The sequence below is a fragment of the Thunnus albacares genome, chromosome 14, assembly GCF_914725855.1.
Source record: "Thunnus albacares chromosome 14, fThuAlb1.1, whole genome shotgun sequence".
Classification (NCBI taxonomy): Eukaryota; Metazoa; Chordata; class Actinopteri; order Scombriformes; family Scombridae; genus Thunnus; species Thunnus albacares.
This window is the reverse complement of record NC_058119.1, coordinates 4,906,021-4,931,852: the sequence shown is the minus strand read 5'-3', so window position 1 is coordinate 4,931,852 and position 25,832 is coordinate 4,906,021. Positions and strand designations below refer to the sequence as shown.

At 39.4% G+C, this 25,832-nt stretch overlaps 1 protein-coding gene across 5 annotated transcripts in view; it reads left to right on the top strand.

The window, feature by feature from the left end:
* Positions 1 to 435: 435 nt before the first annotated feature.
* smap1 (small ArfGAP 1) overlaps positions 436 to 25,832 on the top strand; it is a 112,242-nt gene continuing 86,845 nt past the window's right edge. For 3 of the 5 annotated variants that reach the window (XM_044372803.1, XM_044372802.1, XM_044372801.1), the window contains exons 1-3: positions 438 to 747; positions 21,481 to 21,614; positions 24,492 to 24,577. In XM_044372803.1, coding sequence (XP_044228738.1) covers positions 630 to 747; positions 21,481 to 21,614; positions 24,492 to 24,577 — 338 coding nt within the window. In that variant the 5' untranslated portion in view covers positions 438 to 629. Of the gene's footprint in view, positions 748 to 21,480; positions 21,615 to 24,491; positions 24,578 to 25,832 lie in introns of all 5 variants that reach the window. The other 2 variants (XM_044372800.1, XM_044372799.1) reach the window with 1 other exon arrangement.

The window sequence follows — 25,832 nt, the reverse complement described above, 5'->3', positions numbered from 1 at the left end:
TTAATAACTATGTATTATTATTATTATTATTATTATTATTATTATTATTATTATTATTATTATCATTATTATTATTATTATTATCATTATTATTATTATTATTCTTATTATTTTATTTATTATTATTTTATTTATAGAGCACTTTTTAAAATTCAAATTGCAAAGTGCTTCACATAGGCAGCAAAATAAAACAGACGAGTCAAAAAAAGGTTTTAAAAAAACAGATAAAAGAAACACTTGTGTATTAAAACCAATTCAGTGTAGGAAAAGGCAAGAATAGAAAAAAAACATCTCAAGTAAAATAAGGAAAAGCTCTAAGATAAAAGTGTGTTTTCAGAGAGTTTGACATAAGAGACACAAATAATAACTGCTAAAAGGACATTTTTCGGCCACACAGTCATTTTCACACTTCTCCTACATTCATATACTGCTGTAAAAATTCCGATAGTCCTGAAGGCAGCACGGATGATGCTGCCTTGGATCCATGTTACCTTGCTAGCAGGTTGCAAGCTAACTGAAGACAGGCTGGGCTACTCGGGGATGTCCCACCCTTTCTAATCCAACCTGAGGACTCTGTGGCTTTTACCGGCTCTACACAAGGCAGGACTACACTTCCAAACTGTAGCGAGATGACGACACGGTCGGAGAGAGAAAAAGCCCAGAAACTGAATGAGCAGCATCAGGCCATTCTGTCTAAACTGCTGAGAGAGGACGACAACAAGTACTGTGCTGACTGTGAGGCAAAAGGTGAGCTCTGTCGTGAACCTGCGTGTGAGAAACCTGAGTGTGAAATGATAACATGATGTGTGAACCCGGCTTGCCAAAGACAGCAGCATAGAGACGTTATTCTGAAGGGAGTTACTCATGTGTGGCTGTGCTTCCATCTTTTTAGCTTAGTTTGCTAATACCTAACGTTAAATGTCTGACGTGAATTCAGCTATTCTTTTCATTCAGTATCTATACGTTGTGCAATGCAAACGTGCTAAGTTGTGGCTTGTACAGTCACAATTAATTTAAAATGAATCATATTGAGCGACATTTGTCCAAGTAACCACAAAATTCACTCAACTTCCGCTTAGCACTTTCAAAGTAAAACTATCATCGAGCACTTGTATTGTAACATGGTGGTGATAATGATGATGATGGCGATGGTGGTGATGATGATTGCGGTGATGGTGGTGGTGGTGGTGGTGGTGATGATGATGATGATGGCGATGGTGGTGGTGATGATGGTGGTGATGATGAAGATGATGATGTGGTGGTGATGATGATGTGGTAGTTATGGCGCTAATAATGATAATAATAAATATAATAATGAAAATAAATACATTTTAAGGCCACAAAAAGCAACAGGTAATTAAGTGTATATAAATGATATAAAGAGATCACAGTATGTGAACAATTGTGATGTATCAGTGTAACAGTGTTGATGATATGGTGATGTAATTAACACTGTAATGTGATGATTCATGTCTGGTGTCTTTATATATCTTTGACAAATTAAATGCTGATCAGCATTAGGATTTATATGTAACATTTAATGTTTGATTGACTGTTTGATTATTCAGTGTATGGCATTTAAGGCACATTTGTCTTGCTCACTGTGTATGAAACTTTGTGCTTTTAGAACTTTTAAAAGGAATTAATTCCAGTTTCATTTTTAGGAATACTGAGACGCTTTAACTTTGAAATCAGGTGGCCTCTAACTCCGGTTTTGTATTGTACAACTGTGAACAGCTTGACGCAGATTTTGCTCGACAGTATCGATGTCATGTCCTTGACTGGTTTATTTATGAGCGGAAAACGTGCGTGTCCTGTGTGGGCAATGTTAAATTAGAGGTGTAGGTTGCATTCTGGATGTAGAGAAACATCAGATACTGGAGGTTTGATGCAGCCAGAAGCCTGCAGCCAACACCTCACCTCTGACCAAACACACCCACCAAATCCCATTCAAAAATCAGGACGTTTAATCCTCCCTTGCACACAATCAAAGATATCGTTTGTTTGAAGAGTTTTTATAAATCCTTAGAAACCACTCTTAAATTCGGCATTGATCCAATACATCAAATAGCAATGTAGACCAATTAAACGTAAACTTTTTGCTTTTTGCTTTATGTTTCATCCACCAGAATTCCCGGCGGTATCAACTTAAAAATGCTATATTAATGTAAAATGTTTTGCACAACTGATCCAGCAAAAATGTCACGTAACTCTTACCTAAGCGTCTCAACTGATGTGTATGTTTGCCTGTAAGAATGGAAGCATAAAATCCCACTTTTGAGTGGAGTTTGAACGGCTCGTATCGGGGCTACCTATGACTGAGATTAAATGCCTTTGACGTCATCACCATGCCTGTGCTGCCCTCTCATAGCTGTAATCTGTAGTACCAGACCTCCCTCACTCCCTGTCACTTTTTAGTGTTAATGCTCTTTGTTTTTTCCATTCCATCTAAATCTGAACTGTTTCAGCACCTCTTTTTTTGACACTCATCCCTGATCTAGATATTCATGATCCTAGCTTGATGTTAGCTCTCAGCAGGCATACAGTGAAAGATAAACCCCTATTTCCCATTTTTGTGTTTGTAAAATCCGCCACCCGTTCAGGCCAAAATACATCTTGTAGTACTAATACTATATTTGTAATAACTGGGTGTAATATACTAGTTCTCTTAGTTGAATTTACACTACACACATTACACACTGTCAATCTCTGTTGCTGGTGATTAGGTTGACATGGGACACCGTCAAGCTCTTCTGTCAATATGAATATCTTGAAATGATCATTTCTTAATGAAAGCATCCTTGTGGGTACTTTAGATAATGACTGTGTTCGCTGTTCTGCATTGTTAAATTTCAGGTATTTAGTTTGCACAGGAACATCAGTCTTAATGTGAATGAATTTACAGCATTTGTAAAGCACTGTTTCTGTAAATCCACCATTTGTGTGTGTGTGTGTTAGTGGGATGTCATTGCTTAATGTAGTTAAATACTGATTACTTATTTCAGTTTGCATAGGCCTATTATAAGATAACTTGAGTGCTTGGAAGTGTTTATTATACTGTTAATAGATCTAAAGAATATAGCGAGATACGTTGAATTGAGCTTCATTTTAATCAGAGGATACACAACAAAATAATGATTATTAGTAAATTTGTTCCAGTATTCTGCCCAGTCCTGCTAATGGAATCACAGAGTCGGTGAAAGTACTGTGAAACAAGCGTGTGTGTGTGTGTGTGTGTGCAGGATGTGAGAATGAGTATGCATAAAGAAGCAGAAGCTGCTGCCTGCTTGTTTGCTCTGGGTCTTCAGTCCTACCTTTCCTCTCTGTCCTCTGCTGGTTTTTGGTTTCTGAGCATAACCTCACCGACTTTAACACATTTTCAGTGCCCACACCACCATGCAGGTGGTTGTGCTAATCTTCCATTTGAGCCAGTGCATCAGACAGATGTGTGAGACGTACAATTAACCGTGGTAATTTTTAAGTCAGAAAGAAATTCACAGTGTCGTCCTTTAGGGCACAACATCCCAAAATATTGATTTGGGATGAAAATACCCATAAAGATAGTTTCTTTCCAGCTACTCAAATGTTCAGTTTTATATCATTGTAAACTGAACATCTTTGAGTTGTGGACAGATGTTTGGACAAAACAAGTCATTTCAGGACGTCATATTGAACTGAAGACATTTTAGAGAGTAATCAATCAGTCAATCAATCAATCAATCAATCAACAAAACATTGTTAGTTGCAGCCCTAAGTTGGACACATATATAAATAATAAAGTGTATTGAATCATATAAATGTAACAGAAATCACAGTATTTCCCATCTGGCATCTTTTCTGATCCTCTCAGGAATGTGATCATGTTGTGTTCAGTGTTGTTATTTAATGTCACTGTGGTTCAAATGAACTGATCTCCAGTAACACACAGTCCAACGCTCAGTCAGAGCTGTCAACAGACCACTTCATTCATAACCACTTCACCATGTCATCATCTGGGTAACCTGCGTCCCAGTCACTGACAGCAGCCTGCTGCAGCTCTAGGCTGCTACTGGGAACAATGGTTATTGGTCAGTGCTCCAGTAAATTAGAGAAGCAGGAAAATATGACCAGTTGATGTCATAGTAGTCATTAGATAGGGGGATGAAAAGCAACTGCTGTATGTACGATGACTTGGTTTTAAATTTGGTAGAGACATTCTTACCAGACAGCCAAATAATTGTGTTCTTGCTCTTTATCACTCTTTTCTCTGTTATAGGCTCTATTTCCTCTATTTTTACATTTTATTTTGTTTTAATACAACATCTAATTAATAGCCTATTTAAAAATAACATATAGACTGGCACAATAAATGTTACAATAAAATATATGTATGGAAGCCTGTAGGTAATGTGCTGCTCTGTAACTCACAGCTGGAAGGTTTTCAAACCTCACCTGAGATTCTTCTTCTTCTTTCAACTGTTACTGACACTTTGCTTCTTCTTTAAAAAGGACCAGATGTCTTCATTTGATTTTGGGAGGAATTTTCACCAACAGTAATAAAGTTGTTTAATTAACAGCACGTCTAACACCTATAATTAAATATAATATCACATGATCTTAGTTTTGTTCAGTGATTTCAGTTCTGTTACATTCAGAAGGTTTAAACTATAAATATTAACTGCTTCAGATTCTCCACCTCACTGACTCCACTACTGCTGCTGCTGCTGGTCAACCATACGTTCAGCCTGAAGTTGAGGGTTGCCAGATCAGCAGGTCAAGTATCCCCCATATCCTGATCTTTCACTCTTTATCATAATAGCACACTTTTTTGCAGAAAACACACAAACCTGGCAACCCTGCAGAGATCTTACTGTCAACATTACGTTGAGTTAAAGTGGCTAGCTTGTTTTAAATTTGTAAAAACACTGGTCCAATACAATCCAGCAAAACCTTGTTATTAGGATGGACATGTCCCTACCATCCACACCCAGATCTACACTCATGACTGCTGACTTCATACAATCATAGCATCAGATGTGTTTTAACCATTAGCAGCAGGAAAACAATTAAACTGTGTTTTCTTCTTTAAAGTTTATGTTCTTGCTCACATGCATTTTGGTCACATGCAACTATGATAAAATAAGATGACCTAGTTAACACAATCATGAGTCACTGTAGATAAACAGACAACTAGCGCACAGTAAGTAGGCCAATGTTAGCAGCATCTTTTGACTATTAATCAAATGCAGAATGATGACGCACATAATTAAAAACTATTTTGCCAAATGATATCCCAACATTTCTGATGTCTGACAAATGTATATTATCTGATGGTATATAATATATAAAACTGCCATCAATTGTCTCTGAGTCTCTGAAATTAAAATGAAATTTTTGTCTTTTGTAACTTATGCTACAGATCCCACAGAAGTTGTTCTGAGACAGACACAACTTGTTTTTTGATTCAGTGACACACAACTACAGCTGGGAGACACACTGTGACCCGATGAATGTAGAAGTAAAAGACTTTTATTGTTCAAAATGTATTTTTAATGAGGTCAAGTCAAATCTCAAGTGCCCATCTCTCCTGCACAAGTACATATTTTATCCCACAAAGACACAATATGTTCTTATTCAGACTCTATTATATTATATCAATTGATTAAGCAAACATCTGTTTTAGTGAAGTGCAGTAAAATCTGATCTTCTGATTGGTGTTTTCTCCATCAGTGAGTGAAACTGCTGCCTCAGGCTTGTTTACTTACGTTAGTCATAAAGCAGCATCATGCAGTCTTGCCCTATGACTCATATTTGCTTTGTGGCAGCTATTTATATCCAAACAATAAGGAACTCACTGTAAGGAAATGACTGTCTGAAAAGTTTGGGAATCTTTCACCAAATGTGTCCAACATGGCCCTTATCAAATGTCAGTGGCTGTCAGCTTTGGTCTGTTTTTGTGCTTCCTTATTCCCTCACAAATATGAACGTATTTAATGAAAAACACTTCATAATGGGAAGGAAAATGATGAAGAGGCTGCTGCCATCCAGAGAAAAAAATGTCTCAAAAGTGATGCAACAGCTGTGAAGGAACTATTGGATCTATCAATGGGGTTTAATGTATATATCTTCTGTTTATTATCAGTTAATCATTCCCTACATCACCCTCATAATACAATCAAATAAAATAAAATGACCAAAACAAAAGACACACTGCTTGTTAACAGTCCTTCAGGTCTGTTGTAGTTGTCTTTGCTGGTTGCTCGGCACCTGGAGAGGGTGTTTCCTGACTTTGGTCTCCTTTTTCCCGATAAATAAACATTGTCCGTAAGATTTTGTTCAACCTACTTTCTTAAAGTAACAAAACTGTCCCTGAATCTTGGGTGGAGAGAGGTGGCTGTGTTCAGTATCAGCTGCAGGTGCCTGTCCTCATATCTTTGTCTGGGACCTCCTCTGATATTTTCTTTACGTTGACATTTTAGGTTGCTGTCACTTTCCTCAGCTGTCAAAGCAGCTAGACAGCGCTCCAGACACACAGTCCATATCCAGACCCTTGTTAATGGCGTGCAGGTTGTGCCCAGAGCAAGGGGGACCCATGTGAAGTCCTGCTGAAATGCTTTCTGCATACGCGTTATCAGTGGTGATACCAGCCATATTTGACATGTACCATCTTCCATGTTTCATGTGCCATCTCCTCCAAAGTCTCCCTCAAGCTGTCCCCAGTGTGTTCAGCTCAATACAAGCCAAACAGCAGCTCTGCAAGTCCCAGGGTTCTGATATAAATTGCGGAATTACTGCCGTGAATGTGGATGTGGCTCTGCTGCTCCATAGGTCAGCGGTGCATGAAAAGATTCTCCATGATAATATCTTTTGTTTCATTGTATAGGGCAGGCACTTCAGTGTGCATGAAATGATTCTGTGAAGAAAGGGCAAAGCTGTTATTTAACTGTTCAAGAACTTGTCTGAACCCAGGTTTCTCCACAGTATACACACTGATCCATGCATACTGCATACGTGCTCTGCCTCAGCTCTGTTCAGTTTGTGTGAGCGTGTTGTTCTCACTGCAGGTCGATTCACCTCAGCTTCTCTCTGCTACTATAAGAGAAATATCACACTCTTCCTTTAGATCAGGCCTTTAAAACTAACTAAACTATCTAATTAAGTAATCTTATAAATGAAGTAAAGTCTGTCTGCTAAGAACAACAACATCTAAGTATTTTGCTATCAAGTGAAACTCAGCTGTCTGAGATTCCTCAGGCTCTGAGGGGATTAGTTTAGCTTTCAGAATTACAAACGGCTGTTGGGCCAACAACAGGTCAACAACAGTTTACTGGGACATATTGGTTAATGCTTGAGTGATATTGAAATGGAAGCTTTCACCAACCTCTCCAAATTCTTTATAGAGGTCAGCGTGTCAGTCCTTCAGTTGCTTTGCTAAATTTGTTGTGTTAGCATCTTTCATTTGCTTTGCTCTGCAGCATCACTTGCATATGGGATTGATTGTATAATAAATATAATACAACTACTGGAGCCAATGAGATGAGTGTGTGAGAGGAGGCGGGGCAATGCGGACACTGCAGCGGTGTGTATGTCAAATCACTGTCAGAGAGGAGAGAGAAAGTGCAACTGGTACTAGTGGATAGTGCAGAAAATGAGTATTGAAACTGTTCCAAATATTAAGAATCAATATGTATCAAAAAATTGATGATTAAATTGATTATAGTATCCAAAGTAGTCACAATTAGCCCTACCTCTAACAGCTGCAACATTAAAGTGATGCTTACACATTCATTCATCAGTAATTATAGTCCAGTAATATAATATTTATTATACAAAAGTGGAACATTCTGCACAATGAATGCTTTTACTTTTAGTACTTTCAGTATATTTTAATGCTAATACTTATGTATGTACTTTCATTTAAGTAAAATTGTACTTCCACTGAAGTAAAAGTCCTCCACTCAAAAATGTGTTTTGCTTATTGTTACTTGAGTTTGATGTTTGAGCTTCACCATACAGAAGGATGTACAGTATGTGTAGAGTGATATATGTGACACTGTTTTCATATTCGTCTGCTGAAAGGAAGGAAAGTTTCTTTGTGCTCATTTAGAATGCACCCAGGAGCAGGAATTGTGACATCACAACCAGTTTGGAACCAATCGTGTTCCAGTATCTAACTTACATAAGTCTGATGTGGAAACTTAAAGCCTCCAGTGCACATACAGTATATTTGGAAGGAGAGGCTGTTGGCGTGTGGAGTGGTGAGTGGTAAGCTTTTCACTTTAGAAGCTCAACAACAACCAGCTCCATCAGTTCATGATTCTTCTCATGAAACAAGATAAGTTTGTAATAATATGCTTGGTAGTTGTACCATGTAAACCATATATAACATAACAACAATTTAAATTAACAGAGCAAAGCAACAGTGGTCAGAAAACTGTCAATTTCAGAACTTAAATTCTAAAATCTTCAGTCTCTGAGCTTGAACATGATCATCTCCACTGGATGCAGTTCACTGCAAACACAACGGAGACAGTGTATTAGCTTTTATTGATTTTTTTTTTTTTTTTTTCAAAACAAGCAACCACTGCATGGCTGATTGACCACTCAGAGCACAGAGCTCCGATTTGATTGATCAGTTTGTTTTAGGGTTTGCCCCGAGAGATACTAGAGATACTCCGTCCTCCATGCTCTCCGCTGCAGTCGGCATGTCTGGGTGTGGCGGCCCGGCTATGACCACTGCTGCAGTGTGGTGACTCACCTTAGCCTCTCAGCTGTAATACCACCCTCACTCCTGCCTCCTGTCTACCTCTCCTATCTACACACATTGCCCTACCTTTGCTATGTGTGTGTGTGAGAGAGAGAGAGATAGAGTCCTTATTGATTGCAATCCCATTTTCCTGTCTTCTTCTGGCATCTCAGTCCATCCACCACTTAGAATCCAGGCTATAATTTTCACCTTTGGTTTTGACACCTATCACCACGGTCACTCAGATGCAACACCAAGCACACACACATACATACACAGTGGCAGAGCTGTGATTTGTGGGTGGGGGGGTTGCTCTGAGCTGGCACATGCTCTCCTCTTTGCTGGCACAGCAGATCTTGGCGAGTACCTGCAGGACACTCAGTGCTTTGACGACCTGTCCTTGATACCTCTGTGCTGTCGTGCCCATAAAATACTGGCACAGGCACACACACTCACACTTATTTGGGCCCACACACCTGCAATTGTACACCTTTCAAAGCTGTGAAGGACAGGTTAGATTTACAGTGTTGTCACATTACTCATACTGCATACAGTGTTCAAACGGTCAAGTGGATTGTAAGCAAGCTAGGTGTGGTTTTGTTGTCTATGTTGAAGTATTTATAGTGTCTGGACGAGGGCAGATTTCCATCAGTTAGTGGAAGGAGGCTTCCAAGAATTGATGTGTTGTTATTGTTTGAGTGAATGTCAGCTGTGAATCATACTGATACAAAGACATGTACTTCAGCGTTCTCACTCAACAGCTAACGGCCATGAAACCGTAACAATGACATCGTCTCTGGCTGTAGAGGACGGATTCTGAACATATGAATCTAAAACCACTTTTAAGTCTCACTCCACTCAAAAAGTTTTTCTTCTTCTTGTTACTACTCTTGGATGTTTGCAGAATGACGTACGTGCAGAGTTTGTTTTCACATTCAATCCGCTGACGGTGGAAAAGTTTCTCTGAGCTCACCTTAAATCTCAGTTTAAGACGAGTGTGTTTTGTGACATCATGACTAGTTGGGAGCCAATCACTGTCCAGTATTTATGGAAACTTGAAGCCTCCAGTGCACAAACACGGACTTTACAATGACGTAGAAGCAACAAGTCCTCCAAATTAAACATCCAAATACGTTGTGTGACCATGTGACTCCACAATGACACATAGGTTTTCTAATCTAGCACCCTTATCAGAGTCAGCAGTAATCAGCAGGACAACATCATTTGTCTTTGCTTTCTAAAACAAAAAATAATTGTGTTCATGATGGTGAAGGTCTGGTTAGGTTTAGGGAAAGATCATGATTTGAGTTAAAATGATGGCTTTGTTAAGGTTAGAGAGACGTGGTGTGGGTTAAAGTAACTACTTCCTTAAGGGTTCCTAAAACATGGAAACACTGTGTCATCGTTCCTGTAGCAAAAAGTCATGAACGAGCTTAGACCAGTTGTTCTCACCTCCTTGGTGATGAAAAGCTTTGAGAAACTGGTCAAACAAGAGATACTCAGGCAAGTGGAAGTGTAAGTTCTTGACAAAGATGTGTGATCCTCCACCGGCTCTCCTCAGGGATGTGTCCTGTCTCCTGTTCTGTTTATCTCATACACAAACTACTGCAGAAGCACTCATGATCACGTCTCTTAAACGATTACGAGTCTGCACATGGACCGGTTGTTGATGATTTTGTGACTCGGGTGTAACAACTTCTGAATCAGAATAAATGTATCAAAAAGCAAAGACATAATCATTAATTTCAGAAGAACACAGCCCAGTGTTACTCACACAAGCATTCAGGATGCAGACATTGATATTGTTCCTGAGCAGCGTCATCGATAACAAGCTTTGTTTCGAGTTGAATACTGATGCCGTCTGTAAAAAGGTTCAACAACGTTTGTTCTTTCTAAGGAAGAGGATTTCTTCTCAGGTGTGCAGTGCTCTTATGACTTTACTCTATCAGTGTTTTATTGAATCTCTTCTTCTTTATTGTATTGAGGTTTGGTTTGGCAGCCTCAGTCTGATAGATAAAAATAGGCTGGCTAAGCTGGTCAAGGTGGCAAGCAAGGTGACCGGGGTGCAGCAAGCTCAGCTTAAAGGTGTTTATTGTAAAGGGGTTATCAGAGAGGCTCAACTGATTCTTAACTGCCCTGATCACACACTTCTTCCTTCACACCGCTGCTACAGGATGCTCAAAAACCCCCCCCAAAAATACAAGACTAGCACACCTGCACTTAATCATACCAGGAACTGCTTTTTATTGGCTCCATATTTGACGTTGGTCCTGATCTTCCACTTTATATATACAGGATGGGAGGGTTTCTATCTTCAATGATCTCAACTTGCGGTTGGAAATGTGACACTCGTGGTTAGAAACGGGAAACTCTGTCGGGTTAATGCAAACTTAATGGCTTTATGTCCTAATGTAACAGTAGTGTATGATGGCATTAAAGAGTCATGTTGATGTTCTCTTTTCTTAAAGGAACATTGATAAATTGAGCAAACCTGCCAATTTACTGTGCATGTACTGTAGATTGTTTGAGTGCTGGGGAGGTTTATTTAAAATTCTAACCCTGCTCTCTGTTCATCAGTCAGACTTCTTCGATGGGTGGCGTGAGAGATCAAACAAATGAGTCTGAACAGCTTTTAGCAGTATTGATGAGATAAAACTAGCAGCGTTGGGTCGTTAATACTTTTATTTCTTTGGCAATTTGGTCGAAAACCCCCCAAAGATATTCAGTTTACTGTCACATAAGACAGAGAAAAGACAAACCGGAACAGAAAATGTCATTTTTGCGCAATAAGTGACTTAAACAATTAATCAGTCATGAAAACGGTTGGTTATTTTTCTGCCAATCAACAAACGGATTAACAGACTAATTATCTTAGATGTCACATCAAGAACACTAGTCTCAAACTGGCCATGGCTGAGTCCACTACACTGCCTTTTATCACCAGCAGATGGAATCCCATCCTCACTGCATCCATCCATCCATCCATTACTTCACATTAAAATGCTTAACAGACAGGCCAAAAGACTCCAAATCCTGTGTCATCACTGTCCTGTAGCAAACAATGAAACAAACCACATGCCAGAATTGTTATTTCACCTCCCGTGTGTGTGTGTGTGTGTGTGTGTGTGTGTATCCCTGTGTCTGCTTCACTCTTTTATTACCTCTGAAAATGTTTTTTATGTAGAATCCATCTGTGGTGATTTACAGTCTGTCTGGAGCTCAACGTTCCCGCATTTGTTCAGGAACAGTCAATAAGAGCAGATGATGATTTTTTATGAGGTTTTTCTGTTGTAATAATAAAAAGGAGACGCTGCGTCGGAGAGGGAAACATTCCTCCTGGTAGAAGAAGTCTATTCACTCCTCCTCATTACTGCTGACAGTGAATCACAGTAATGGACCAGCAGGGAGCAGCACAGAGCTTTTTTTATCTTCCCCTCAGCGTCCTGCCCGTCACTCTCTGAGTCTCCATTCTCCTGAAGATTTTGGCAACCTTCGGGTGATTTACTAAGAGGACATTCTATTAATTAGGAAATGGAGGCTGCTGTAACCTTTTTTTTTTTTTTTTTTTTTTTTAAAGGAGAATACCACTGAATTTCAGCTGAGGGATGCTTTTATTTCCTCGCTTATAGCTTTTGTTCCTCACAGCAAGAGCTATAAAGGAGAAGAATGAAATTGGTTTCATAAAACAAAACATGTTTTAAAGAAGTTATAAATATTCTATGTAGAGCTCTGGTATAGCTGAGCCTTCTGTGTGTTTTATAAGAGGATATCAAGACAAGTAGTACAATTTAAAAGAAGATATAAAACCTAAAGAGCAATTAGAGTAACAATGAAAAGATGATTCATATGGAAAAAGGTGGGGAGCGTGTCTGTGACAGTAGCCAGCAGTTCAGAACAGATAGAGACCGCTGTATTATTAGTCCCGCAGGATTTGTATGAGTCAAATCTGACATGGTTTAAGTCCACAAAAGTCTGCTTCTTTCAGCCTTAGAGCTTTAAACTTTGTATCTTTATTCAGTCCCTGAAGTAGGAGCCGGCCCCGCTTCTCTCTGCCGCAGACTTTTGTTCTGGCTCATAAATATTGATCGAATAAGCTCGCAGGAATTACATCAGTAAATTCAGATGTTTCATATTTTATTTTTTCTCACTTGTTGTTTGCCGCTTTCAAATTTTTCACTCAAAGTCCGTCCACGGCGTGTATTCTGCAGGATTAAAAAGGAGATCACAGATTCATCTCCACGGAAGAGAGCAACACCCCACCTGACATCTGTGGTCGCTGTCGCTAACTTACAGCCACCGTCACACGCATTTACACCACACACACATACACACACACACACACACACACGTCAGTTGGTGTCCTGACTGTCCTCAGGTTGACAGTTGGAGCTTTAATTTCATGCTCGGCTGACTACCCCCCCCCCCCCTCCCGCCCCCTCCCTCCCTGTTGGAAAGTTCCACTGTCACTCATCGAGCTCCAGGGTGTGTGTCTCTCAGCTGGGATGACTCTGTTTGTCTGACTGTGCACATGTCAGTGTGTGTGTGTGTGTGCATGTTTATGAAAGTGCATGCACAGGGGTGTGTCTCCTTGTGTCAGTGTACTTGTATGGCTTGTATATTGGGTTGTATTAGTATGTGTGCATGCATGCATGTATGCAGGCTTTGTTCTGCTTGACGTTTCAGTGTTTATGTGTGTGTGTGTGTGTGTGTGTGTGCTCTTTTTAATGGCTTTATTCATAATATGCATGAATTTACCTGCATGAAAGTGTGTGAGTGTATGAGAAGAGCTCATTTGTCTCTAATCAGGTCAGCAGTCTACAAATTAGCACTGGTGTGTTTGTATTGAGTGTGTGTGTGTGTGTGTGTGTGTGTGTGTGTGTGTGTGTGTGTGTGTGTGTGTGTGTGTGTGTGTGTGTGTGTGTGGGGACTGCAGGGCTCATGTCTTCTGAGAGAACTCAATTCAGCTGTCTATTTTTGACTTCAATGCAGAGCAAGTGTAATGATGAATTGCATAATAAACTGTTATTGAATCTCAATTATCCACATGAGACAGATTAATAGAAGCAACCTCGCTGCTTTATCCATGCACCGCTGCATTCAAAGACAAAAGGTTATTTTTATTTTTATTATTAGACAGATTATTTTAAAGTTTGAACAACCAATATATATTTTTTTGCATTTTTTCTAGAGAGGCCAGACTCATATATTTCGATTGACATGGTTCTATTGCCTTTTAATATTTTAATTTTAACTCTGTCAACTGTAAATTATTGATGATTCTGAGAAACAACAGTTAGTGATTCAGAAAAGGTTGGTAGATACAAACAACTAATTCAGCATACAGTAGATTAACGGATACAGACCAACGTGTAGATCAGTGCTCAGGTCAGGCTTCTCTTTTAAACATTGCTGTTAAATTGCACCGGTCACAAAAGATCAGCATTACACCAAAGTGAATGTAATTCAAGCCTGGATAAAGATAACTTGTGTTGCTCATCCAAGCAGAAGTATTTGTCAGTTTAGACCCATCTCTTCCTCCAAACTCATCGCCCTCATTTTTCAAGTTTCACTTTTGTTACTGATGTTAATGAACAGACTAAAACCACTGAAGTTTTAACGATTGGTTAAAAACTAACTTGAACTTGTCGCATATTGGGGCTTTTGACACATTGTTGCGTTTAGATATGTCACAGACATTAACTGGAAGTGTGGTAAAAAGAAAAATTAATGACAGTGTTGTTATTATAAAAGGCCCTGCACACCCACACAGGTGATTTCTATTGCGGCTGATTAGACCTCTGCTCAAGTGTTTTTTTGAATTTTGAAACATTCTTTTTTTACTGATTGGTCTAGATTTAAACCATTTAGGGGACGACATGTTCATACCCTGTTGTGTATGTTTTTAGCTATTTCTACCACAATTTAGAGTTTAAGTTAAATTGGCCTACTTGGCTCTTAAGAAGCATTTGTTGTGGTGCCCAGCAAGGACTCTGTAGCGCCATCTTTGACCCTAATACCAAAATGAAAAGTGACTTTTGAAATAATCAGACATGCTAGCCAATTGCTGGACAGTGACTCCATTAGAGCTGCAACGATTAATCGATTTATTGATTAGTCATTGCCAACTAATTTGATACTTTACTTATCATTAAGAAAAAATGTACAAATTCTTTGATTCAAGCTCCTCAAATGTGAATATTTTCTGATTTATTTTGTCTGGTATGATGATAAACTGAATATCTTTGGGTTGTGGACTGCTGGTTGGGACAAAAGAAGACATTTGGGGACATCACCTTGGGTTTTGAGTAACAGTGATGGACATTTTTCACAATTTTTTGACATTTTATAGACCAAACAACTAATTGATCTATCGAGAAAATAATAAACAGATTAATATTAATCAGTAATGAAAATAATGCACACAAGAGACCAGATTAATGTGAGAAATCAGAATAAAGCCTGAAACCTGACAGCACAAGTCCAAATGTGCAACGCCAGTTTATATCAAGTTGGTTTTGCTGCTGTGTTGTAGCGCATCGGCATATAACTGTATTTAATAACAGTAATGTAAACAGTAATGTTTAAAGAAACCAGTTTAGTGGTGTATTTCTGCCACTCGGGAAGTTATTTAAATGTTCTGACCACCAAAAGGGTGACACAGGAAGAGTACATCCCTCATAGGACAGTAGTGAACTTTAAGTTAAGTTTTAAGGACCAGTATGTAGGATTTAGCGGCATCTAGCGGTGAAGTTCCAGATTGCAACCAACTGAATACCCCTCCCCCTCTCCACCACCTTCCAAGCGTGTAGGAGAACCTACGGCGACTGCGAAACTCTCGAAAAACGTGGAAAGCCCTCTCTAGAGCCAGTGTTTGGTTTGTCCGTTCCGTGGGTTTCTGGGTTATAGCTGTGCCTCAATTCCAGGGGCCGCATCCTTCAAAGGCTGCATTTGAAGACTGAATGCATCACAGCGGCGTGACCGAGGCTGTCCCATTTCAAAGGCTCTTTCAAATTGCAGCTGAGAAATGTAGCCTTCTTTTCCTGAATTTGGAGGATCCAATGGATGGATCCTTCACAGCCCAACCTATCCCAAACCATTTAGATTCCCAATATGTGGTCAGTTTATCCGAATAACGCCTGTTTGTAAATCTGCTGTGACATTTGGGGAGATGTGAGGAGCCGCTGGCCAGGTGAGACCAACAGCCCGACTCCTGCCTCGTCATCCCGGGGAGAAAATGATCTGATGAACTGATCTGTGCAGCTCTTTGATGATTTACTGCTGGCTCTAATGTCTCCGCAGCATTTTGGTATATTATATAATTCCTTTTGGAAGATAGATGTTGGTCTCACAGATGAAATCTAATCATTTTAGTTGCCACATTAGTTTGTCTGAATGTAAAGTGAAGCTTCATGTTTTTACCGGACAGAACAGCGCTGCCTCTGGAGGTCTATATGTACAGATATCAGCACATCTCAATAAACATAAATGTATTAAAATGAACAGATCAGTCTATATTCAATTTTGTTTTATTTTATTAAGCTGCATAACAGTTTGGATTTTTATTATAGCAACATTACAGACTGAATATCATTTACTGCATCTCTCTGTAAATGAGGTTTGTGAGATAAAAAGTGTTAGTGGAGCTTTGAGTTGAGATTATTTTGTCACAGTACAGTCAGGTAGGTGTGTTAAAGCTGAGCTGCTGCTGTCAGCAAGAACGCTGCTGTTCCAACTGCAGAATGACCGTACTGTGTCCTCCTGTCCTCGTAAGCCAGAGCCACTTAAGATAGAGAGAGAGAGAGAGAGAGAGAGAGGCTGAGCTTCTTCAGATCATGAAGGAAGACATGAGGTTGCAGAGAGAGGCAGAGGGGAGGAGTGAGAGAATGGAATACTCAAGAGAGTAGTTGAAAAATAAAAAATATTTAATGAATGAATTAAAATAATTGTTAAAGTAATTGTAAAATACATTTACAGCGGTCTTTACAACTATTTACAGCATAAATAAAGTATATAAGAAGTGGAATATCAGGGTGTCTGCAGGTCCTTAAAAAGTCTTGAATTCAGTTTTATAAATATTCAGCCTTAGAAAATGTGTTTATGCATATTTTGGTTGAGCTGAGCAGAGAGTCCCTGGTGGTGCTGCTGGACCTGGATGATGCCACAATAATAAAAAGTTAAAAGTAAAAAGTTCTGGCTCCATTTCTACTAGCTGTGTCCCGATTGTCAACTGCAATTGTCAGGGTTGCTAGGTGACAGGAGTGGCACTTAGCGACGCAAGGGTAAGGGTGGGAACAGCTGGTGACGCAAATAGGATATCCTCCATAGAGCAGACCGTCTCATTTAACAACGCACTGTTCGGCCATTGTGGTCTACGAAGGACCCACCTTTGTAAACCACGTCCTTTGAAGGATGCGGCCCCTGAACTGGGAAAGTTGATCAATCTCAGACAAAAATGTGATTGGCTGGTTGAAATACGCAGCACAGCTTAGCATGTAACACACATATTAAAGCTTATATTTTTACAACAGAGTGCTTTTTATTTAGAGTGTAATTAGTGTGAGCCATTCACTTTTCTATATACAATCAGACACTGCTGAACTGCCCAATCGATTTTCTTAATAGAAATACTCAGAAAGCCAATGAGATTCCATTATGAAACCTACTCTTTAGAAAATTCCAGTGTACCTGAATGCTCTGCAGCGTACCAGAAATTGATTTCCAGCCGCTGCAGGCATGCCGTGATGCGGGTATGCATGTATGCACACACACATGCATATATGGCTTGCTGTCAAAAGACTGAGGTTAATGGACTGTTTGCTGTACGTTGATGGGATTTTCACACATCATGTGAACAAATTAAGAAGCCCAGTATGTCACTGTATGTAGATGTAGATGAGACTGTTTGATGCATTTATTTTGGGGCATCTTTTAAAAAGGGGCTATCTGAGAGCAGACCAAAGTGAAGTCCAATCCATACTGATAGATATCCAGCAGATAGAGTCCAGCTTACAATGGCTGAGCTGGTTGATTTAGGCTTAACACTCAGTCATCCCTGCTTTAATGCTCCTTTAGGCTGTCTAGCGCATTAGTGCCACTGCATTAACACACTGATGCTCTTACCCGAGACCAGCAAGCCCACTGCACCGCTTGCTCTGCCGCTGCATCCAACAGAGCCCCTTGCACCACCATTATGTCGCCTGGATCCATAAAAGTTGATCCTTTGCACTTGCTGTGTTCAAAGTTGCTTTCAATCATCAAATTGACAGAAAGTAAGCCGCATGGTCTGGATGAGGACGCTGAGGGACTGTCGCCACTAGCCCATTAAAATTATCTGACTGTCATTTCCGTGCCATCTCCTATTCATCCCCATGGAGATTTGGCAGAGTGAGAGTTGTTTTGTGCCACTTTATATTTGACGGATGATGCATTTGGTTGACAGCTTTCTATTAGATGCTCTTAACCTGAAGATATTTTTAACAGATTCCACAAGTGTGCGTGAGTGTGAGTGGGTTTCTGTTAGTTTTGTGGCTTAAGACTATCAGACAAGCACTTTGTTTGAAACATACTAACAGTGTCTGAACCCTCCCTTAAATGTGGTGAAAATGGGTAGAGCTGCATCTGATAATTTTTGTAATTTTCTGGAGCATGCAATCTGACAGTCAAGCCCATTTACTGACTTAAGGGGCTGGTATGCTTCAACAGACGTACCTGTTGGATGGTCCAACAGCTTTGTGGAAACCCCTCCTCCTGACACGCTCCAGGATTTAAATTTGGCGGGGCTGCTTACAGCAATTTCTGCAACTTTCAACAATACCAACAATCTGACATTCACACCCACTTCAGGCAGTGATTGGCCAGGTGAAGGCAGAGTTTGAACTTTTCTACTAAAGCCCCACTTCCACTCAAAAATGTGTTCTTCTTCTTGTTCCTCCAGTTGAATTTTTGAGCTTCACTGTGCAGAATGATGTATGTGCAGAGTTTGACACTAGAAGACTAGAAGTTTCTCTGTGCGCATTGAAAATCAGATTTTTAGGAGTAGGCCTACAAGCATGATTGGTGACATCACAAGTAGTTTGGAACCTATCGTGGTCCAATACTCAACTTAAACAAGTGTGATGTAGAACCTTGAAGCCTCCAGTGCACAAACACTGAGAAAGGACTTTGCAGTGAAATAGGAGATATCTTGTGTCCAGCAGTTAAACTTTTGAAATCAACAATATTTACATATTCAGAGATTCTTAAATTTTTAATGAGGGAGAAGGAGTAGATGTCATTTTAGGGATTTTAAAGTGGTAATTATACTTTTTCGTGGAAAAACCATATGAGACACACGTTATTGTTCTAAGCAAAGTATTTCTACGTGTCTTAGTACTTGTCTGGAGGCGATCTCTAAGGTCTGTATTCATTCTTCACAAAACTACCTCTGTCATTTTTCATATGTACAAACAAGTGCAACACCAAGAATGCTTTCGAGGCGAGACTGTGTGTGCACTGTTATTTCACTTGTACCATTTATTGCTATGAGTCTGCAGAAAGGCTATGATGACCGATGTGGCCTTTCGGAACACTTTGACCTTCAGATGTGGTCAAACAACACATCGTACAAATGCAGTAGTTGGTACAGTATCTTATGCTGATGAGGTAAAGGTCATAGAGTACTTTGAAGATGTTAAATGTTGTCTCATGATACTTGTTCTATGAAGGATGCTCATGGCCTTTTTTCTTCTTCTCTACCAGGGCTTGTATATAACCCCATAACAACCCCATGTTTATTGTTTCTTCAGTGTTCTCTGTCTAACAAGAAAAGATACAAAATCCAACAGATTTAGTTGGTTTTATCTCTGTGAAACTTTGTACTGCACGCAGAAAGAACAGGATTAGATCTGCAGTCGCCATGCTGCATGTAATGGATAATTTGGAAATTTTCCTGTTTTAATTTTGGTTAAAAATCTATGACCCTTGAGTTAATAGAAGCTTTTCAAACCCAGGTTGTTAAACTCAAAACGCCTTTTATTGAGCTATAAAAGCCTTTTTTCGTAATACCTTTCATTTTTGGAAATAAGGTTTTAGTGAGAGTGACATTTTATTAAAGCTATTAATCACTAAAGGAAAGTAATTGAGAACACATGCAATGAAAATGCTTGGATTTTATAAGTCTCTAGTTTAAAGACTTGATATAAAATTATATTAAAAAAGTCTGTAACAGTTTAAAAAAAACAACTTTCTGATTTGGAATGAATTAAATGCACAATATGTCATTTCTGCTGCTAGGGCTCTCTCAGTCAAAACAATAACAAAAGATGGAGTTTAATGACGTTGTGAATTAGTTTGGGGTCATGGCAGTTCTTGTCTTGCTAATGTTAAACAACCACCATTGCTGTCATTACAATCAGCTTCTCCCAGTTAGGATTCCTTCAGGGTTCATTGTTCAGGAGGTTTTTATCAGGAGGCAAATGATCCTCAGAGGTCTCCTCCTCCTCCTCCTCCTCCTCCTCCTCCTCTTCCTCATGTTAAAAATCAGTGTTTCTCCAATGCTGTTTGGCAGACACAGGACGTTGGGTTGGGCTGTAAGCCAAGCTGCTGCTAACGTTTGCTCAGCTTGTTTCTCTGACAACTTCAAGATGATCCAGATGTCTGATGACTAAAATCTTTCATCTGGTTAAAAGATATACTTAAAAAAGACCAAGATCCAAAAAGTTTATAGTAAAATGTGGCTTAAGACTGAATAAAAGTCCATTTAAGGTCCAGTTTGTGGTGGACAACCACAATACTGATGTATTATCTTGTATACAGATACTCTTTGGTAGACTCCATTGTGGCAAACAACCACCACTTCGATGCATGCACACAGGATGATTATCATCCTGTACGTGTATACTCTAAATGAAACGGACCGTTACCTTGATTAAAATTACAGATTTTTCTGGGTTTGAACATTGTTGGAAACAATTGGGATAATCTAAGGATAATCTTGTAAATATATACAAGAAATACAAGATATGCATGCTCCTTTCCTTTTGCTTCAAAATGACTGATAACTGAAGCATGCTTCTGCTCTTAGAGAGTAGAATATATTTTTTTAAACCACAAGAACTGTGATCAAATGATATCCATAAATGATACAAACTGCACTATGCTGTATTGTAAAATCCCATTAAGATGTATTGAAGGGATTTGAGATTCTACTTCCCGAGCAATTTTGATAAGCGTGTCTTCAAAACGTCTCACGATAACCTCAAGTAGAAGCGTGATGTACACAACGGTTTTTCCAGGTGAGACAATTTCACCAAAGTAAGTAAAGGCTTTAAATGTTTGGACTTGATCTTTTTATATTGGCTTCTTGGATTTCTGTTCAATTCTGAGAGTACTGTACCTGAATGCAGCTGCTCTATAGAAATCCCTTGTCAGTCAAACAGTTTGCCTCTTAACTTGAGTTCCTGTGAATGGATCCTTGTTCTTAAGACCTACTAGTATCTCAAAGCGCTTATGCAGTGAATGTAGGATGAGATGCAGAAGCAAAACGGGATGTTAGGTATCAAAGTATTTGAAAACTGTATGTAGCTTCTGCAAGTGGCAGTTGGAGCCACCTTTTGAATTTTTGAAGCAGATTTGTGAAGGACTGTTCTCAATTGGTGGGGACGATATACTCTTCTCTGCAACAGAGTTGAACTGATAACACGGCAGGGTTTTGACATAAAATGTTCACCAGTGCAGCTTTAAAACAGAAATATCTTTCTCTCTCTCTTTCTCTTCAGGTCCTCGATGGGCGTCATGGAACCTCGGGGTGTTCATGTGCATCCGCTGTGCTGGCATCCACCGCAACCTGGGCGTCCACATCTCCAGAGTCAAGTCTGTCAATCTGGACCAATGGACCCCAGAGCAGATCCAGGTACACACACACACACACACACACACACTTTGAACACAAAACAGAATAGAAATGCAAGAGTGACAACTTGAATATTAATGTGAAGAATCCACTATAAATGATAATTCACAAGTTGTTACTGTTTCCACTAATCCTAATTACTGTAGCACTGTTTTAATTTGTAAATTTAAAGTAGTCTCTGAAGAACATCACATAAGAGAAAAGTTATAACTGTTATACTGATTATATCTGTAATTTATATCTGATTCTTATCGAGGTCTACAGGCCAATAGAATCATACATTCCTTTATCAAGCTGTTACTGGATGTTCCCATTAAGATTATTTCAAACGGTTTTAACTTTTACATTTGAAATTATATACATTGGGAAATAAATGGCGGGGTTTCTTTATCTCTGTTATGACTGTGAAGGCCATGATGGTCAGATAGGGAACTATGATGTTGAAACTAAAAGCCAAGTCAAGTGACTTCTAGATGAAAAATCAACATTTTGTGTTTCATGATAACCGAAATTGTCTGCTACTATTAACAACAATTACTAATGTATAAGGCCCGCTAAAAGCTTAGGAAAACAATCATGCCAATGTAGTTATTGTGTAGTGTTAATCCCTGTATTGAAAGATCTGTCAGTCATTTTATAGCAGGTTTCAGTCTTGTGTTATTGGATCATTTTGTTTACATATAGATTACAGACTGTGCCTTTAAAACCAGTACAGTTATTCTACATGCAGCTGTAAGTTAGACCTCACCTGTTTTTCTGCCTTCTCAGAATTTGTACATCTCTATCCATGACTTGTCTCTTTTTATTCTTCACTTCTTCTTTTAATCTTGAATTAGTTGCACCTTTTTTTTTCATTTCCTCCATATTTCTGTCTCCTCTGTTGCGTCCTGCATGTCTGCCTTATCTCTTTCCTCTCTCCTCATCCTTTCATTCACTCTCTAGAAATATGATAAGTCTCCGTTTTAAAATTCTGACAGTGCACAAAGCACTTCACAAACTTGTAAGGTGTTAAATTAAGCAGCTCTGGAGTCACAGAAGTCTGTGTGGATGTGTAAGCTGTGTCGTTAACAACCAAGCTAACAGGAACTATCAAGTTACGGTCCTGTAATTTGGAGCAGCAATGAACAAATTTTTGACTAATGTTAAAATAAAAAAAATAAAAAAAACCTATCTCATTCATTTCAAATGGAAAGAAAAAGTCAAAATCTGCTTTTACTTTTTTTTTTTTTTAAACATAAAAACTGTCCTAGAACATCTGTGGTACCACTAACATGTTAGTTATGACCCTACTGAGCCCTATGATGTCATTGTTTTCAAGACACGTGACCGATAGATCGCAACATGTGTGGAGAAGGTGAAATGCATTATGGGATGCTTTGTTGATGCCTTTTTTTTTTCAGCGCTCTTAGCCCATCTTAGCCTCAGGTGGTTACGAGGTTACTTAGGTTTTAGAATGTTTTTTTAGAGGGCGCCTCAGGTCATAATGGATTAAATGAAAGGAGTGAAAACTCAGCAAAACCAGCCCTGGATTCAAAGGTTCACATTTCAGTGTTATAGAAATACTGCAACATAAATACAGAATTCAGTATGTATTCCAGTGGACAGTACACGTACGTGTGTAGGGAAGATAGACAGCTGTAATTAGCAGGGGTGTAACTGCACATGTATTCTTCCTGAACCATCACGGTACGGACGTTACAGTTTGGTACATGCAGTCGTACCATGAATAGGCTTTGTGACCTAAACAATTTCATCTCCTCATCCCCCTGCCTCCTCTGCGACGGTCGGCTTTCACTCTGCATTTGAGTAAAGCTGTTCAGAACATAAACACATTTGATTTCTGACGTTGTCAGACAAACACGTTGTAAGAACCAGCTCTGAGAGAGAACAATATAGTTGAAGTATTGCAGTAAAAGTAGTGATTTAGTCCCTCTGACTGATATATTATTATATATGACATCATTAGGTTATTAATACTGAAGCATCAGTGTGTAAGCAGCATGTTACTGTTGTAGCTGCTGGAGGTGGAGCTAGTTTCAACTAATTTATGTACAGTTAGACCCTCAATCAGCATAAAACAGCTGTCAGCAGGTGTCCCGACTCCCTGCAACTAACAGAAAGGTAGTTTTCTTTTTCCACTGCAGCACAATTAAACTGTTTCAGTAATCGTTATGACCAATTAATTCAAAATAAAAGACCAAAATGTTATTTTCTTCCTTTCTTTTTTTTCCTGCTCTACTGAAATCATACTGAACCGTGACTTTTGTGTACCATTACGCCCCTAGTAATTAGTCTGTATATATAGGTGTGTGTTTTGTGGATAAGTAGCATGTCACATTGATTACATTACACACAGTACATCAGGAAGAGATATGTGTGTCTGAAACTCACCTCAGCATGCCAGTAATCTATTTAATCATCTAGCAGTTAATACATCCAATTGTTGTGTGTGTGAGTGTGTGTGTGTGTGTTTCTTCAAGGCAGTGCCTATCCATCAGCTGAGTGTGAGTAGAAAGAGTCTCACTCTGAATGTTAATCACTGTTTTCAATGACTAATTAATTCTGGATGGCTGATTATTCCGACTCCGTCTCCTCCACTTTGCCTATCATCACCCCATTTATCACCCTCCTTTTAATTTAGCCTTGACACATACGGCCAGTGTGTCTTTCACTCCGCATGTTTGTGTGTGTGAGTGAGTGCATGGAGACGAGTCGAGTAGGGCAAATCGAGTTGAATGCAGATGTATTGTATGAAAGAACTCGCTGTGTGTGTTTGTGAGACACGCTCTCACAAGTGTTTTACCAATTGCCTTCCATGTATTAAGGACACATTTCTTTCTCTTTTTCTCTTCCTTTTCTTTCCTCCTCTCCTCGCAGAGTATGGTGGACATGGGCAACAACAAGGCAAGGCAGCTGTATGAAGCCCACCTACCAGAGAACTTCAGACGGCCACAGACCGACCAGTATCCTCCTCCTGCCTGCTTTCTGTCATTTGCTCTCACACACTGTGTATTTATTGGTCCCAGCATTCATTCAACTCTACATTCATTTACATAAAAACTTGGTTTGTCACCATAAACCCCTTGTCACTGAACCCTTGCCTATAAACCCCTGCTGGCATCGTACATGTGCATAAAATCTGCCTGTCACCATGCATGAATGTAAAGCCCTCCATGTCATCTAGTATGTCACTATATATTTGCATAAGAACACACTATATCACCATATATATGTCATTATATATTTACAAAAAACCTTGAAAGCTCCCCGTGTCGCCATATATTTGCATACAAACTTCATATGTCACCATACATTTGCATGACTTTTGTCACCATACTTGGGTCACATATAGATCTTTGACAAATGCAATGAAAAAACAACATGAAGTTTTTCCCTTTATGCTTCCTTTCTTTTGTCACTCATATTAGTAAAGTGCTACGAGCCACCAAAACAGCTTCAGTGCTCCAGGGTGAAACCTCTACAAGCGGGATGAACACGATTCTTCCAAAACATATTCCCATATTTCCTCATTTAGTGTTTTGATGATTGTGAGAGCACTGTCATACCTGTTGCTCCAAAATGTCCCATGGGTGTTCGGTTAGGTTGAGATCAGGGATGGGTTGCACCAACTGGTCTTTAATAAGCCTAGTCCTAACTCCTAAGTCGCTCTTTGTTAAGACCAGTCTTTAGAATGGACTTTACAGTTGCACCAACCAAACCTAAGCTTAGTCTTAACTACACCCGGTCTTAGCAATGCCCGTCCATGTGAATGCCCACGCGACTATGGCTATTGGCCAACAGCGTGCGTTGCTAGGATCCATTGTTAACAATCTCCTGCTGTCTTGCTAATTTGTAGCTAATAATTTCTAATTTGCGGCAACAATATGGAGGATCAAAGAAAAAGAAAAGGCAATTTCACGGACATTGAGATAAGAAAATTAATAGAGCAGTACAGCCAGCGCAAGCAAACGCTGACTGCCAAGCAGTCCAATGTAATACCAAATAAGAAGAAGCAGTCGACTTGGAGAGAAATAATATCAATGATTGCTCAGACTTGGGCTCAGAAAATGTTGTACGGAAAAAGTGGAAAGACCTCCTGAGCAAGGCAAAGATTTGAACTTTACGCCTGCTCCTGACAAGGTGTAAGATTTACTCCCAGTCTTAGTGAGTAGAAGGCTTAAGCCTGACTATGAGGTTGGACTTAGAACGCCAAGTTAA